The 18724-nt window shown below is 44.2% G+C and overlaps 1 protein-coding gene across 1 annotated transcript in view; it reads right to left on the minus strand.

Annotated features, from left to right (window-relative positions):
• LOC308367990 (putative cytochrome P450 120) overlaps window positions 1-7691 on the minus strand; it is a gene marked incomplete at both ends in the record, with an annotated part of 56939 nt that extends 49248 nt beyond the window's left edge. Inside the window, 5 exons of the mRNA XM_080842023.1 lie at window positions 2002-2141; window positions 3718-3753; window positions 5133-5217; window positions 6109-6186; window positions 7502-7691. Of these exons, the coding sequence (XP_080698149.1) occupies window positions 2002-2141; window positions 3718-3753; window positions 5133-5217; window positions 6109-6186; window positions 7502-7691 (529 nt within the window). The remainder of the gene's footprint in view (window positions 1-2001; window positions 2142-3717; window positions 3754-5132; window positions 5218-6108; window positions 6187-7501) is intronic.
• Between the last annotated feature and the right edge of the window lie 11033 nt (window positions 7692-18724).

Raw genomic sequence — 18724 nt, forward strand, 5'->3', positions numbered from 1 at the left:
GACCATTAACATTAACATTATCAACAACCCATACTCTATTTTATTTATGTTTTATTTTTTCAAAAGAGATATCTAACAGTTGAAAGACAGTTTGTTATTGTTTTTAATGGAGACATATTTTAATGTACACAAACAACAACAGAGAGAGAAAGAGAGAGAGAGGGAGAGAGAGAGAAAAAGAGAGAGATAGAGAAAGATATACATATATATAGAGAGAGATATATAGAGAAAGAGAGAGAAAGAGATAGAAACAACATGCTTCTCCTTTTCCTTCGGTCCATGTCTTTGTGACTTGTGCTTTGTGCTAATGCTGCACTCTTCTGGAAGTCTCCCACAGTGACATTCTCATCCACACCATATCTATCATTTCATTTTTAGCAGGATTTCAGCTTCAGTTCACTCACACCAACATCATCCCTAATCTTTCCCACAGCAATAACACTGTAACCACCGTATGCTCACAAAGGAACACCAAGCGTAACCACCCAATGCCAACAAAGGAACATGTACCCAGGCGTAACCACCCAATGCCAACAAAGGAACATGAACTCAAGCGTAACACCACCTAATGCCTACAAAAGGAACATGTACTCAAGTGGTTATCACACAGGTGGGCAGGCTGCACTGTCCTAATCCAGTGCTGTGGGTAATCTCTTTGTGCAGTACTGTACACCCTGACCCAGCTCAGACAGACAGGCTGACTCACACACTCTCTCGCACGCTCACTCACTCACCGCACCACAACCCCCTCACTCACTCGCACGCTCACTCACTCACTCACCCACACCACAACCCCCTCACTCACTCGCACGCTCACTCACTCACCCACACCACAACCCCCTCACTTGCTTGCTCACTCAGTCACTCACCCACACCACAACCCCCTCACTTGCACACTCACTCGCTCACTCACTCACTCACCCAAGAACACACTCACCCACTCGGTCGTTCATTCACTCACTCCCTCATTCACTCACTGATAAACTCACTCACTCACTCATCACTCCCTCATTCACTCACTGATAAACTCACTCACTCACTCATCACATCATCATTCACTCACTCCCTCATTCATTCACTGATAAACACACTCACTCACTCATCACATCATCATTCACTCACTCCCTCATTCATTCACTGATTAACTCACTCACCCACACCACAACCCCCTCACTTGCACACTCACTCGCTCACTCATTCACTTGCTTGCTCACTCAGTCACTCACCCAAGAACACACTCACCCACTGTTCTTTCATTCACTCACTCCCTCATTCACTCACTCATTTACTCACTCACACACCAAAATCATTTTCATTAATTCACAAACACATTCACTCACTCACTCACTAAGTCACCCACTCACAAACGCATACTCACTCACTCACTCACTCATTCATTTACTCAATCACTCACTCACTCTGTTACTCACTCACTTATTCACCCACTTACTCATAAACAAATTAATACAATCACTCACTCATTCATTTACTCAATCACTGACTCCCCCATAAACAAATTAATACAATCACTCACTCACTCATTAAATCACTCACTCACTACTCTCTCACTCACTCACTCACTCACTTCCTCACTCTCTCTGTCACTCCCTCACTCACTCTCCTATAAACAAATGAACACACTCATTCACTTTCTCACTCATTCACTTTCTCACTCACTCACTCTCTCACTCACTCACTCTCTCTCTGTCACTCACTCTCTCACTCACTCACTCTCTGTCACTCACTCTCACACTTTCACACTCTCTCACTCACTCACTCACTCGCTGTCACTCCCTAACTCACTCCCATATAAACAAATTAACACACTCATTCACTCACTCACTCACTCACTCTCTCAATCACTCACTCTCTGTCACTCATTCACTCTCTCACTCACTCACTCTCTGTCACTCATTCACTTTCTCACTCATTCATTCACTCACTCACTTACTCTCTGTCACTCACTCTCTCTCTCACTCACTTATTCACTCACTCCCTCACCATGCCAGTGGAGGGTGCAGAGCTGAGTGATCTCCTCGAACGCCTCTGGATTCTCCTCTGCCTTGACGTTCAGGAACAGGCCCAGCACCAGCTCCGAGCCCAGCCTCTTGAAGATGCTGTAGACGGCCTGGGGCTCTGCACTGAAGAACAGCACAGATACTGTATGAGTCCCCTATACTGCTACCATACTGTGAAGATGATGATGATGATGATAATGGTGATGGAGATGAAGATGGTGTTCACAGCCTGGGGCTTTGCACTAAATGACAGTACAGATATGAGTCCCCTATACTGCTACCATACTGTGATGATGGGTCATATTCTAACTCTTACTGGACATATCATATTTATTCACTTATTCCACCCTACATTTGCACATACTCTGCACTTGTATTGCTATTTTGCACTTCTGGTTGGATGCTAAATTGCATTTCGTTGTCTCAGTACTTGTACTCTGTGTAATGACAATAAAGTTTAATCTAATCTAATCTAATCTAATGATGATGATGACGATGATGATGATGATAATGGTGATGGAGATGAAGATGGTGTTCACAGCCTGGGGCTTTGCACTAAATGACAGTACAGATATGAGTCCCCTATACTGCTAACACACTGTGATGATGATGATGATGGTGATGATGATGATGATGATGATGATGATAATGGTGATGAAGATGGTGAACACAGCCTGGGGCTCTGCACTCAAGGACAGTACAGATATGAGTCCCCTATACTGCTAACACACTGTGAAGATGATAATGATGATGATGATGATGATGATGATGATGATGAAGATGATGATAATGATAATGGTGATGGAGATGAAGATGGTGTGCACAGCCTGGGGCTCTGCACTGAAGGACAGTACAGATACTGTATGAGTCCCCTATACTGCTACCATACTGTGAAGATGATGATGATGATGGTGATGATTATGATGACAAGGATGAAGATGGGGAAGTATTTACAGAGCATAAAACATACGGAAAGTTGTTGTGTTGTGTGCCGGATCATAATGGTGGGGTTTTCTGTTTTCTCTCCCATTTTCACAGAAATATAGTTTGTTGGGGGACAGTTTTTGTGTTGTGAATCAGACTTCATATGGACATAGGGCATATTGTGTTCTCTTTCAATTAAACAATTTGTGTTCTGTTAAATCAAGGAGTAGAAAAAAATATATTTGTCAAAATGATTTGTATGAAGTGTGTGATGCTCCCGTAAACACACCTCCACTGTACGGCCCATCTGTTCTGGAACCTTAACAACGGCTAAAACTACACCGCTTCGGTTACGTAACACAGGTATGGCGTCTAAACTACACCGCTTCGGTTACGTAACACAGGTATGGCGTCTAAACTACACCGCTTCGGTTACGTAACATAGGTATGGCATCTAAACTACACCGCTTCGGTTACGTAACACAGGTATGGCGTCTAAACTACACCGCTTCGGTTACGTAACATAGGTATGGCATCTAAACTACACGGCTTCGGTTACGTAACATAGGTATGGCGTCTAAACTACACCGCTTCGGTTACGTAACATAGGTATGGCATCTAAACTACACCGCTTCGGTTATGTAACATAGGTATGGCGTCTAAACTACACCGCTTCGGTTATGTAACATAGGTATGGCATCTAAACTACACCGCTTCGGTTATGTAACATAGGTATGACTTCGCCTTCAGCAGAGATCCACCCTGCAAGTCTTACCTTGAGGAGAGGTCCTTCAGGCTGCGCTCACAAACACTGCACAGGGAAAACAACAGACAAGCAGCTTTTACATAACAACGGATAATATCTCAGCCTGCACGCACACACACACTCACACAGACACACACACACACACACACACACACACACACTGGGAATTCACATGGAGATTAGCACAGATGTCAGTGTTACTGCAGAGAACATTGTTTTTTTCTTAACAATGACTGCGGAACATAAAGTGCTGTATCTGACCAGATTTAGCGTTAAACTTACAGTACCCCTCTAATTAGACGAGAGAGGGTGAAAGCCCAATAGCTGTTCGTTCCATTTTTGGCAAGTTAAGGAAATGATTCAACATATGGCTTCATGCTGCTCAGCATTAATACATAATTAAGAACCTTGCTTAAGCCACTTAGAAGGCCAGCAGTGATGTCATAAGAATGGCATTAACTCCCATTAGAGACCTACAGTCAGCGTACATATTGTTCTTACGTAGGCTTCATTACGTCATGAGGTACACCCATGTCATCATTTCTTCATTCACAAGTAGGATCACATGTGGGGAAAAACACATCCCTCTACGTCTGTTCTACAGAGGGTTTATCCTTCAGCAAAGACACTGTTCTGACACTCATCTTTTACACTGTAATTCAAAAACAGTCCACTAGGACTTTTAAAATGGTGGATTCTATGTACCTGTATTTGTATTTGTCTGCTGCTCTGTAGTTTGGGGTGTGTGTTGCACACTACACGCAAATAATAACAATGTTTAGTTTGGTAACAGGTGAGGTAAACCATCTGTTTACTTTTACAAGCCTGCGATCAGTGGTGTAGTGGTCCCTGGAGAAGTGGGTATACTCTTAATTTTTTTTAAGCAGCCCATACAGCACAGGATAAACACCCTGTTTTGAAAAGTGGGTACACGCCATGCTGACTGCAAAATAGGTGGGTATACTCCGTATACCTGCGTATACCCTGGACTACACCACAGGCCTGCGACGTTCTGCAGTCCTAACGAGAACTCGCCATGACAACAGAACATTGCCGGACTGCACAGTAAACAACAGGTTCATCTCCTTTATGCACTAGACTCTTGTCTTTTCAGCGTGCATGGCTGGGTCCATACTCATTTACTCACAACACAGTAGAATTCCCAAACATGTGTTAGGTGTTGTGTCCGTTGTGTTATTTATACAAGTTCTGTGTAGAATAGCCCTGTGGTATGGTTTTCTTTGTGTCTGGACATAAAAGCATTTAGAGTTGTGCACTGCATTGATAAACAATAACACTGTGTATTGCTTCTTTAGGCATTAGGTAGACAATCTCGTCTCGTCTCGTCTCGGTGAGATGAGCCTGTTGTTTGCCCCGTGGGCCTGCCGCGGTTGGGATCCCTGACGAGGTGACACGTTCATTACCTGCTAATGTAATCAGAGCTGGATGCCAGGCACTTCCCCGTGAACAGATTCATGAGAGACAAGCGGAGCAGACTGGCCTCCTCCCCTGAAAGAGTGGCGGAGATGAAAGAGGTCATTAACAGCCTGCTCAAGGACCCGCCGCATAAACTGATTGATAGATTACAGACAGTGGATGTTTTGGGTTGATAAAATATCTGGTCATAATTGGGTTTGTGAATGGGATGTGAGCAATATGAATGATGGTATCAGAGCGTTTTTATTGCTCAAAGACAGTGATGTTATAGTCGTGACGGTTAAAATGCTGGGTGACAGGCTATGAAACGTAGACAAATTGCCAGGGCAGGCTTAGTGACTCTATTCTCTTTGCAACACCGCTCTCTGGTGGCCAGATGAAACATTGCGGGTGTTATTTTTTTCATTCGGTAATCTGAGAGAACACTGACATCGGTCTGGGCAGGACAAGACGAACACACATTTTTGTATTTAAAAACATAATAATCATATGCAATTAAACCACACAGGGCTAAATTAAAAATGTAAAAGGACAGCTCTGTTCTAACTTTAGATAGATTGCTTTAACACCAATTTTGATATATGATTAGCGATATTATGCAACAGGAGATACAATATTTTAGTATATAGGAGTTTACATGCCACAGTTATGTATGAATATCTAGAAGTAAAGATGCAGAGAATTTCTTATATCATTTATGGTGAAAGCAGTCCCTGGCCACCAACAAAATCAGTTCTACACAGTAATTAGCCTGAAATAGATTGCATCCCTTCAACATTTCTCTCTATTTTGTACTTGTGTTTACTCTGGAGAGCATACTTCAATAAAAGCTCCACTGTTATAACCAAATGGTTTCAAGTATCCTCATCAGAGAATGGTGAGCAAATGGTGTCCTGCAACAGGTAAGTATGTGACTTTTTTTTGGGGTGGACTGCCGCCAAAGTAAGTGCTTTATTATCTCACCATTGGTCGTAACAATGTTGTCTCCATACATGTATGTCATGATATCAGTGGGGTCTTTCAGGAACACAGATGATTTATCTGGGTGAAAAACATACACAGAGGAACTGTCAGATCTTAACCGAAACTACAGTATCATTTCCATCTGTAAGGCAGCTGTTATTTCATCCATTTGCTTTCATCCATTCAGCAAACTGCCAAGTCAGTCGCAGAAACACGGAGACTGATCATGCCACTACTTAAGTCCCCCTACAGAAGAAGGAAAGCAATACGGACAGATAACGCAGCTTCTAGTTGTTTGGGAAATTGATGTGTGTCATAAATAGTCTATAATAGTTTCATAACATTAGTCGTAAAATGTTTGGGAAATAGATGTGTCTCATCTCATCGGTTCGCTACAGGAGTGTGGTCGCGTATCCACACCAAAACACAAGGGTGCCTGAGAGAGAGGAAGCCCTGGGTTGATGAAGATGAACTTCCTGTGTGCTAGAAGAATGTAAACACCCATTCAGAACAGAGGCATGAGTTCTCACAGATTACTGCTTCCTTGTACCCAGTGCTTGCTTCCTTTTAATAGGATATCTGAACTGATAAGCAGATATAGGCTGTGTCAAGAGAACTGAAAGGAGAACTGCCATAGGCTACAATAAGCAAACAGTGTCGCAGGAATTTCTACTACTTTGTAATATGTACTGTATGACCAGTTTATGTGTTTGACCAGTGTATGACCAGTTTTTTCTGTACATAACAGGCAGCATTGGTTCAGAGTTAGCTATCCAAAATCTGCTTCTACTTTTTCTTTAGGCCATCACTTAAACCTATATTTTCTATTATATTTCTATAAATGTATATATAATATAATATCTTTCAGGTGTTTAACATGCTACAAAGGTACATTTTTCATAAAATAAGGTTGTCTTTCTATTTCGTAAGGGCCAAATACACAAAGCTTTCCCCCCAGCGCGATCGAAAGGGGTCAATTAATTCACAAAGCCTCTGGCAGAGGGTCACGAGTAGGATATTCTGTCTCGTGACAATAACCCCTGACAGTCTATAATCCACCGAGGATTCCAAAACCCAGTGAAGTCCTACGGGAATAAACCATGCATACTGAAGCACGTTACTCATTTAAACCAGCAGTACAATAGATGTAATCGCATATGTATAGACCACAGTTGTTTATAAACAACAATAGAAATAGCCAGAAAGCTGCCAGGCAGACGAATATAACCCACAGTCAAATGTTCTCACATATGCTACCCCGTTTGAATTGTTTACAGTGTTAAGTAGTAGGAAACGATGCGTGCATTGAATCAACATGGCTATCTCAAATCGCAACGTCATGGTGACACCACACGCACACAACCTTTGCGACCTCTAAATGAGCGTAGCCTACCGCAAAGAAGTTCTTTCATCCCTTGCACCGAGCACACGAAAGATGTTGACTTGTTGAGAAGCCTTGCTTGAAATATTCGGCTGCCATGCTTCTCAATACGACGTTCGCAAAAAGTTATTGGGTCCCGATAAAATTCCAGTGACTTGTCACCCAGAAGTGATATTCCCGTAGATCCCGGTAGTTTAGACATCCTTTTGTTTAAACACAGCCAATCTAATCCCTTTGATACCTTTCGTCACACAGGTGTAGAATAACTGAGTCTTTACCCTAAGAAGCGACCAACAGGTTTATGCATTACAAATAACACTAAACATTTTCTACCTAAAGCATATGGTAGGCAACTTTGAATTCACAATCATGCCTCAGATCGCAGCCTCTGAATTTGACTAGACATACAAGTAGCCACAGTCTCCATGGAGTAGCCCGTTTCAAAATACAGGAAGTGTTTATCCTCCGTGCGGATGATTTTGGTAGCTACATATTAATGCAGGAGGCTACGTTATGAAAAGCTGGACACTTTTGAAATCCGAAATAATAACCGAACTACAGAAATCCCATGCCATGAGCCTACATTTTACGCTTGCTCCAGGCTATCTATGTATGCGTATTATTATTATTTTTCGGGCTACCTATGAGGGGATTTGTTTTTCTAGCGCCAGGGGGGGTGTGTTTTATGATTTCGTTTTATGGGGTTTAAAGTTTGAAGTCAGAATTTAAAGTCAAAATTTAATCTCAGAAGTTATTTATATTTATATTTGTACTATGAATTTGGTCTGTGAGGCTACTCTTTATTTTTCTCTATCAACTTCTATCATTTCAAAAACACTGGAGTCTGCAATCTAGTTCCAATAGTGCAATTCCAATTTATATCTTTCAAAACCTACCAAACCACAACATCTAAGATGGTGTAGCACATACAGGCTATTTGCAATCTATAAAGATTGTATTAGCCAACATTAAAGTCAAACAAAGGCTAAATATAGGCCTACTTATCAAAAAATCTGTCTTGTCACATTTTAAGTTTTTTTGTACAGTCATTTTCGTCATGCCCACTTTTTCAGAACACTTGATACAATTCTCATATCAGTAGATACTCTGACATTTAGATACTTCGTTCAAAATTTAGCCTATCACCATTGATGGAAATATGCTGTTTTTTGAAACAATATACAAGACAGATTATTCAGATTTTGGTGGAACATTTATCCAGTTTTTGCTGTGTTTTGTGTGTTTGCAGGCTTGTTACCAACTATAAAGTGGTTATACAAATGTGCATGTATGTAGGGAAAAATAGAGATTACAGGTTTCTCCACTATTACTACTGTATATGTAAATGCTGGGCTTTTAAATGAGAGAAAGTGACCTAAACATACAACTACAGTAAAGGTCTGGGCCTAGTTTCCCGAACGCTAAAAAGCACTTGAAATCGGTCGTAAGAGGGATATTGCAGAGCGGTTTCCCGACGCCGCACTTACGGCAATGATGAGTCTATGATGTCGCCAAAATCCACGTAGGCCGTTAAGATACGTCGTTATCGGGAAACGAGGCCCTGGTAGTTAGAAGATTCTTGTACTCAAAGTGACGTACAATGGCATCCTGCATTGCCCGGGAACTGAACCTGGGCCGGCAGATGCTTTTACCTTAAGTGATCGTCCGTTTACGGAGACACAGAGAGCCCTCTCCGTCGTGGCAAACCCTCTCGGAACACCGCTTTGTGGCCTGACGTGTACCTCCCAAACTGCGTGACCACGAAGTAGCAGAGTCGTAGAAGTATATTTCGGCCTTTACAATGGCATCCTGCACTGCCCAGGAATCGAACCTGGGTCGACTGTACGTCAGTTAGGAACACTAACCACTGTACCTCTGACGCCATATACCACATGGAGTGAATGTATCACACTCCAGAGTGGTATCTACAGTATTGTAAAAGGCACACAAATTGATCAAAAGGTTTGATCTTGGTGACACGCTTGTCTTGAAATATTTGTGGGGCGTTGTAGGTGTGGATATGATATGCTAAAGATTTTTCCCTTAAGGTTTACTGTTAATAAAGGGAGAACATTGCAGTAAATGTGAAGTTGATAACATTTTTATTCTAAATACAGGGGACACAATGGATTAGCATTAGGGCTACAGCAGACCTCAAATGGTAGCATCTACACACCTTTTGATCTATGGTACCAAAAAAATTGATGAAACATATTGCAGCACTTTGTTACAGAATTTACTGTAAAGGTGTCATACTTGTTTTGCAATGCAGTACCAAATTATGCAAACAAATACAGGATATGGCAACACATAATATATGCATTTTGTAGCGCTTTAAAATGTTATAAGTTATAGTTATGTAAAAGTGTCACTTTTTGGTGAAGTATGAAGTGTTTTGAAGTGCCTTTTCCATGAAAAGTGAACTGATGTGCTTGTTGGAGTGTTATAAAGCACATTGTGTAAAGAGTTTTGAAAAAGTGAGAGCAATGGTGCTTAGCCAATAGCCATTGATGCTTCCGTGACAAGCTGGCCACCTGACGCCACAGTAAGGGAGACGTTTGCCTATATGTTCACCGCAGTTATCCAACTTCCGATGCCAACCAACAAGAGGGGCTAGCACTTCAAGCTTCCTTCTGGGATTTGCAGCTGAGGGACCACATTCACATAAGTGCCCCCAGCTCTATTGCGGCGGCCATGGACGAGGCTGAGTGAGGGGTGCACGTCCTGTAGTCCACTGGTGAGAGCCATGGACGAGGCTGAGTGAGGGGAGCACGTCCTGTAGTCCACTGGCCCAAAGCACCACATGCACCAAACGACCACAACGCAGGGCAGACACAAAGCTGCGCCACTGCCACCAGAGAGAGGGTGCAGATGGAGGGGAAGAGGTTGTTGGTCATCATCCGTTTTGGATCGCTGTATCATTGGATTGGATCTGCTGGCCAAGTTGGGGATATGGTGGATGTGTCCAGAGCACAGCTAATTCCAGCCCTTCACGCCAATGCAGAGGACAACCCATCAACCCATCAGACGGGCCACCAGATCCACAACAGTGCCTGCCGGAAAAGAACCGTCGCCAGCTGGAGAGAGGCCAGTACCTTGCTCCCGCCACAGCCATTGTCAAAAGCATCGCTAGAAGAGAGGAGCTGTCACTATGTCACAAGCAGCTGACATGCTGTGACCGCCGGGTCCAGAGATCACAACCAGAGATCGCCGTCTTGATGCAAGAGTCCAGCACTTTGCCGCTGCCGTGGAGGTCATCGCAAGCTGTTTACGTTAGTCCAGAGGGTCTCCATGCCCCCATCGTGAGTCAAGACAGGGCGCGCCTGACCACCACCAAGCCCTAGGTGGGAATGTTTGCACCCCAGCAGTGGCCTCCAGAGCCGCCAGCCGGCCGCTGCATCCAGAAGCTGAACTGGCCAGCATGCCAAAACCACCACCAACAGCAGAGACCACACAGGCGATCGAGGACCTGTGCCAGTGGACCTGCGAGGGGCTGGAGTCAACCCAGAGAAGTCAGCTGAAAGGGCTCCAGGAGCAGATCAACCCAGAGATGGCAGCTGAAAGAGTCAACTCAGAGAAGTCAGCTGAAAGAGTCAACCCAGAGAAGTCAGCTGAAAGAGTTCAACCCAGAGATGTCAGCTGAAAGAGTTCAACCCAGAGAAGTCAGCTGAAAGAGTCAACCCAGAGATGACAGCTGAAAGAGTTCAACCCAGAGATGACAGCTGAAAGAGTTCAACCCAGAGAAGTCAGCTGAAAGAGTTCAACCAAGTGATGTCAGCTGAAAGAGTTCAACCCAGAGATGACAGCTGAAAGAGTTCAACCCAGAGATGACAGGTGAAAGAGTCAACCCAGAGAAGTCAGCTGAAAGACTCAACCCAGAGAAGTCAGCTGAAAGAGTTCAACCCAGAGAAGTCAGCTGAAAGACCTCCAGGAACATGTCACCGTCATCTTTGCAGCCCGAAAAGAAGACTACACGCTCACCAGCCTGGTCCATCACTACATCAACACTGGAGATGCCCCATCCGCCTACCTGCTGTGTGTGTGTGTGTGTGTGTGTGTGTGTTGTCTGTGTGTGTGTGTGTGTGTTGTCTGTGTGTGTGTGTGTGTGTGTGTGTGTGTGTGTGTGTGTGTGTGTGTGTGTGTGTGTGTGTGTGCGTGTGTTGTCTGCGTGTGTGGTTGTGTGTGTGTGTGTGTGTGTGTGTGTGCGTTGTCTGCGTGTTTTTGTGTGTGTGTGTGTGTGTGTGTGTGTGTGTGTGTGTGTGTGTGTGTGCGTTGTCTGCGTGTTTTTGTGTGTGTGTGTGTGCCTGCTGTCCTTGGTCAAGCAAGATGGAAGATCCGTCCACCGAGCCGGCCTGCATCTGCGCCCGAAACAGTGAAGTCTTTTCTGGCGAGAGAAAAGCATTCATGGGCCATGTGGATGGTGTGGCAGGGGTGCCCACTCACCCAGCAAAGGTAACAGTGGTGAGAGACGGACCTGTGCCCGGTGACGTCGGAGAGCTGCGGAGCTTCCTGGGACTGGTGTCCTATTTCAGTCGCTTCGTCAGAGACTTTGCCACCATCACTCCCCAAACATCAACCCGCCCCCTCAGATCCAATAACAGTCTGTCCCTGCAGATCCCAAACACCAGGCTACGCACCATGGGCGACCGGGCCTTCGCCGCTGCAGCCCCTCGACTGTGGAACAGCCTCCCGGACCACTTAAGGGCAACACAGACACTCCATGTCCTCCCCCGTGTCTCGATCAGAACCTGCCAGTCCGTGGCCTTGAAACAGCCCCTCAAAGCCTCAGAGTCTTTGAAGTCCTCTTCAGGACGATCCAGGTGCCAATACGGTGCAAGCCGTCACTCACGCCACTGGCTCGTCAGATTAGGAGACACCCCCTTCTTGCACTCTGGACAATAGACCCATACCTTATCTCTGTGTGCGAAGTGTTCTCCACAGCAATGGGTGTCATAGGCTCACTTTTCCCTCAGCCGCTCTCACAGGTAGTTCACCGCTACTACTAGTTGTAAAGCGCTACTTAAAGTAGTAAAGCGCTACTTAAAGTAGTAAAGCGCTACTACTAGTAGTAAAGCGCTACTTAAAGTAGTAAACCGCTACTACTAGTAGTAAACCGCTACTTAAAGTAGTAAACCGCTACTACTAGTAGTAAAGCGCTACTTAAAGTAGTAAACCGCTACTTAAAGTAGTAAAGCGCTACTACTAGTAGTAAAGCGCTACTTAAAGTAGTAAACCGCTACTACTAGTAGTAAACCGCTACTTAAAGTAGTAAACCGCTACTACTAGTAGTAAAGCGCTACTTAAAGTAGTAAACCGCTACTTAAAGTAGTTCACCGCTACTACTAGTAGTAAACCGCTACTACTAGTAGTAAACCGCTACTTAAAGTAGTTCACCGCTACTACTAGTAGTAAAGCGCTACTTAAAGTAGTAAACCGCTACTTAAAGTAGTAAACCGCTACTACTAGTAGTAAAGCGCTACTTAAAGTAGTAAACCGCTACTACTAGTAGTAAACCGCTACTTAAAGTAGTAAACCGCTACTACTAGTAGTAAAGCGCTACTAAAAGTAGTAAACCGCTGCACCCGTCCATCACTCGGGGGATGCAACAAGGAAGTCCTCCTCTTCCTGATACCCAGGCGCCAGCAGAACTCACTGAACTCTCCTCCTCTTCCTGATACCCAGCCGCCAGCAGAACTCACTGAACTCTCCTCCACAATGACAAACGGCACCCAGTTTGTTGACAGTGCAACTGGAGACACTAAAACCCTGGCCCGCATTAAGGATGCATACAGCGCCACACAGCCCTTCCCCCAGATTGGATCAGAACCTGGTCCAGCTCTCACCTCTGGTTCTGTGGCAACCTGCAACCATTCAGGAGATGGTGACATGATGCAACTAGACTCTAACAGCGCCGCCTACCCCCATTCCCTCTCCACGAGGGTACCCCATGGGACACTCCCAGTGTCAACGACAAGGTCCCCTGCACGTGAGAGACGAGGGGTGATTCTCAAGTAATGTTTCCTAAGGAGGGATCCTTGATGGATCCTTGACGGTTGCGTTTCAACACTGCTATGTCATCAAATCCTGCCAGAAGGACTGTTCTGATGTTTAGGATCTTTCTAATTCTAACAAGGCCTGAGTCCTTCCTATAGAGAATTATAAGGATGCAGATGGAGTATCCTCTGCTTTCTTAAATCACCCACAAACTAATGTGCACATACCAGAGCCTTTAAAAAAAAAAAAATAAGCGTGGAATTTGAAGGCGGAACCTTTTTAATGACGTTCACTCGCTAGATTGTTCCATTCTTGGTTCTCCAAATGCTAGGAAAGAGTCTTGCCTAGCCTCTGAAGAACACGTCCTACCAAGGAAGCATCCTTGATTCTCAGAAACAATCATTGTTGTAATGCCTTGGTCACTGGGGACACTTGACCAGTTTGGTGGGGGCTGTGTAGTGTGCATTCCCTGATGTGGGTGAAATGCGAGTTTGCCCCACAATCCTGTGTGTGAGATGTGTAAATGGGAAATGCTGTGTTTAATGTCAGAAATGTGTGTGCAATGTGTAGTTATTTATGTGTGATTTTCTGTCTGTGAGCATTTTGTCCACCTCTACCTAGTGTCCACGTATATGACTCCTATCCTTGTCATAGATATCAAATCTGTGAATATTTGGTGTATAGTTTAACAAATGTCAAAACATTAAAGATATTTTTTTGAATTGACGCGTTGCTGCAATACATTACAATTGTGGAATTTTCGCCATTTCGATTGAGGTGAAACCATGACTATAGAATGTAGACTGTTTTTCCCACAAGATGGCGCGAATTTACCCTGACTCAAACGCGCGCAACCTTCAAAATAAGGTTCCAGTCAGACCGAGGTACGCACGCCACTCTCAACCTGCCGTTCATGGGTAAGCTTGTTTTGAGCATACCCTGGCTCTATCTGCTGCCAAAATGGCTTTGATCCGTTTCAAAGTGCCAAGGTAATATGAAAAAGCGTGGTGACCCAACGCGGTACTGACCTCTCATATCTGCGTCTTACAGCACAAGTAAGTTAATTTGAATGATTATTGCTAGTGTTATTAATAGCAAGTTTACTGTAATTATTAAAAACATCTGTAATTATTTTTCTGTATGAGGAGGGAATTCTAAATAATCCCCGTGGGCGACAACTAACTACGCTAATGGCTGCTTTTGGGGTAATTATCGATGTAAAAGGACCGTGTGCGGTGTCAAACTTCTTAGCCGTTTAGACGAATGACGTAAACAAACGAAACATCCTGATTAATGCTCAGATAAAATAGGCATTATGTGACAGTTTGTTAAGTTTTTAACGGATGGAAACCACCCACTCCATTTATTTACTGTCTTATGTAGTCAAGCGTGTTGTCATTAACTTCGTCATCTGAACTGTATAATGGAAATGACGCGAAGTGGCCCTACAACTTTGGTAGATGACGTGGGGTGGTGGAATACACTTTATAAATATTGTTTTCCCTTATTTGTATCTCTCTGGATCACTTTTGCATTTCACGTTCGTTTACCTGTTGACAATTCCTCTTTGGTGTTTGTGCGGCACATGATGTTTTGGTCACCACCTCATATCTTAGATGAACTGGGAGACATCCAGGCGCACTTGAAAGCTTTGCTTCGCTTCACCTCAGTGTTGGCTAGTCTCCTGATTCCCTCACACGATAATCCATAGACGTACTGTGAATGTGTGCTCTCCTGCAAACGTGCTTCCTTGATAAGCTGTTATGAATCCTGTTGCGTATTTTCTGCGGGTCGGTTTAGGATCTGTGCATCCCAAATTACACTCGAACCATCCGCTGAAAGCTATACTCTGCGGACAAGCTATCTCATTTATGGTAGTGATAACCTTTTGCTCTGTCGTTACAGACACCAGACTTGACTGTAAATAGATGGTAACTGTAGATAAAAGATGTTATCTGTGAGTGTGCGGTGTCTCATGTGTTTGTTGAGACCTTGCTTAAGGTGTTTTACCTGTGCATTACCAATGATCTTTCGCCATGCATATCATCTATCAGAGAGGAACTACAGTGAAATTGCCCAGATCGGGTGTAGGCTGATGTTGACAGTCAAGCTGATGTATTTTATGACAGTCTGCCATAAAAAAAGCCCCTGCACTTAAGATATCTTCAGATAACCTGGCTGTGAGGTCAAATCAAACAGCAATCTCTTGGAGGTCTCAAAGAAAATTAGAACCCGCTTTCGAAGAATGCTTCGGACAGTAGTAGTTATAGCTTTAAGCGCTTTTTTTTTCTATCTAAACACCTTCTGGGATGATGTGATCTCAAGTAGGAGTAGGATACTAGTGTGTGTTGTGTTGTGTTGTCTGTGTGTGAGGGGAAAAGGCTCAGTGTCATGTTCAGCAGCTTCGCATGGGTTGAGGCAGAGTCCTGGCCAACTCCAACGGCCAAAGCCCTCCTTACAAGTCATTGATCGCGACAGTGCAGCCATGAGAACATTTACTTTGTCCATTCCCAGCTAGAGAAGGGGAAACTGCATCATGGCTAGTGCTTGCAACAATCAGTTTCTTCCATGGTGTATTGTGGCTCAGGCGGTGTCATCCTCCATGGCTGGTTGTCACAGCTCCATGGAGCAAACTCACATGCAAAATTACTCTTTCAAAAGCCATTAAGGTCATCTGGTTCCCGTTATTCGGAGAGAGAGCACTTTCTCCGTGCGTGGAGCGACTTCTTTTGGGTTTGGACTCCTGCGCCTCCGTGCCTACTACTGTATGTACACCCTGTCTGACATAATCTATCTGACCGCATGGAAAAGTCAAATGCCCTCTGGTAGCAGTTGTGTGGTGTGGTGGAGAGGAAATAAAGACCCCAGCGTTGCTCCTCTCTTGTGTCTGATCAGTAGTTCTTAGATGGTTCCTGTGGTTCTCTCATTGGGACTATCGCTAGGACCAGTGGTGTAGTGGTCCCTGGAGAAGTGGGTATTCTCTTAATTTGGCAATTGTTTTAAGCAGCCCATACAGCACAGGATAAACGTCCTGTTCTGAGAAGTGGGTATACCCACTGCTGACTGAAAAATAAGTGGGTATACTCCGTATACCTGCGTATACCCTGGACTACACCACTGGCTAGGACAGGATGGCATTTCTATCCGGCTGATATGGTGCATCACGGGCCTGAGTTCATGAAGCGGTAAGGAGTTCACAATGGGACAGCGTTGTGATGACAATGCCTGTGCTTATCGTCTTTTTCGTTTTTTTAGAAGATTATATCCTGAATGAGTATCTTGTCTCAGTGTTGTAATGATAAACATGGCCACGTGACTCAGCTCAGGATGATATACACAAACAAGCGTTGGAAAGGCAGCATTTTATTTAAGACCAAGCGCAGCTCGAGCCTTCATGGTCCCCTTGAAAGACTCTGATGACCTTGAACTGTGTACTGTGCTATTAAGGCTACAGAAATAGCCTTTGTGTGGAGGTGGAGTATAGATGTATTTGAAGAGACTAATGACCACGATTCTCTTCTCCCTCCAGCCCTGAGGAAGGTTGTAAGTACATTTAACATTTTACATTTAGTCATTAAGCAGACACTTTTGTCCAAAGCGACGAATAAGGGAGAGAACAGTCAAGCTACGAGCATTAGAACTCAGGTGTAACTATAAATACTACTTTACATAAGAAATAATTAAAAAAAAAAAACGAAATAGAGAGGAAAAAGAAGTGCAGGAATGTAACCGCTGTAAGTGCAAGTAGCAAGTAGGACCATAATGGAAGAACAACAGTAGTGCTAACTTTGACACCCAGACCACTTCTAGTTGTCCTCAGACGCAGTGCAAACGAAACGCCTGTTGTTTCTCTCTCGATCATAGCTGTTTCCTCTCCCGAGTCACTTTGGGTAAGAGACATTGTCTTGGCTCCAGAGAACAGGACAGATCCAGTCGAAGGAGAATGGCGGGGAGGCTGTTAGTGTTTGGTGTTGATGGTTACGAAAAGCAGCAACGACCACAGGATTTTTTCGCAGAGGAGTTTATTTCAGTCCCGTGATGTAAATGCTTCAGATAGGTAGGCTATTTACTGACTTAGAGAGCGATAAAGGGATAGATGGTTCAGATAGGTTGGCTATTTACTGACTTAGAGAGAGAGAAAGAGATAGATAGTTCAGATAGGTTGGCAATTAACTGACTCAGAGAGAGAGAAAGAGATAGATAGTTGAGATAGGTTGGCTATTAACTGAGAAAAGAGATAGAAAGAGATAGATGTGAGCTGTTTCAAGAGCGGTTCTCTGCCCGAACGCCTTTTTATCTTCCATTCAACAGCTTCATCTACCGTGCAAATGGGTCTGTTAAGTCTGGGAGCCCAGGCCGTTGAAATGGCAGAATGCATTATATGGGACACTTGGACTAGGTATTTGCATCCGTCAATCAAGTCAAGCGAACATTTATATGCCGGCTCTCTCTCTCTGAAGTACCAGAAGAGACAGTGCAAGGATGTCTGCAGTGACCCGCAGAAAGCCATTAAGTATAATTTTACATCATGCCGTTTTTGTGTGATGCTTTTGGCACATTCTGGGACTGAGCGCGTCTCGCGTGGAAGTAATATCTCTTTTTTTTTTTTTTTTAACGCCACAGAGAGTGAGAAAAACAAAACCACTCATTCTTTCCCCCCAAATTCTTGTCGCTCAGAGTCGGCGAGCGCGGGCGATGCGCGCGGCTCTCGTTACAGAGACTTTCCAGGGAGCCCGTAATCACGACTGTAATTTTTCAATTTTTCATCCGTAATTCTCTGCTCTGCGGCCGTGAAAAAACAGGAGGCCGGGCGGCCTGTTTGGCGGATGGCATGCATAGTTATTCACACTGATTTCAGAGGCTCTGGCTTGGCTCAACCGAGCCGAGGGTTAAGAGGCGGTAACAGCTGGGGATGACTGGGAGTTTCCTTCTGCCGCGCATATCGGGGCCATTTATCAACAAGCCCAGTGTTTTATTGAGGCTTGACTGCTTGTTTTTGCATGTTTATTTATTTATTTATTGGAAAATGCCATAAAACATTATTAATGTGTTCCTTTTGGTTCTGTTCACTGACACAGTGTTCCTACATGATGGCACTGATAGAAAGCTTCTTGTACTGGCTCTAATAAGGGGAGGTCATTTCCAGTGTACCTTACAGTGTTCTTGGGGCCTATCTGGCATCTGTACATTGCACGCACATTATGACCACAGATTGTCCTCCTGGCAACGGAACCAGCGTTA

The sequence above is a fragment of the Sprattus sprattus genome (genome assembly GCF_963457725.1).
Source record: "Sprattus sprattus genome assembly, chromosome: 7".
Classification (NCBI taxonomy): Eukaryota; Metazoa; Chordata; class Actinopteri; order Clupeiformes; family Clupeidae; genus Sprattus; species Sprattus sprattus.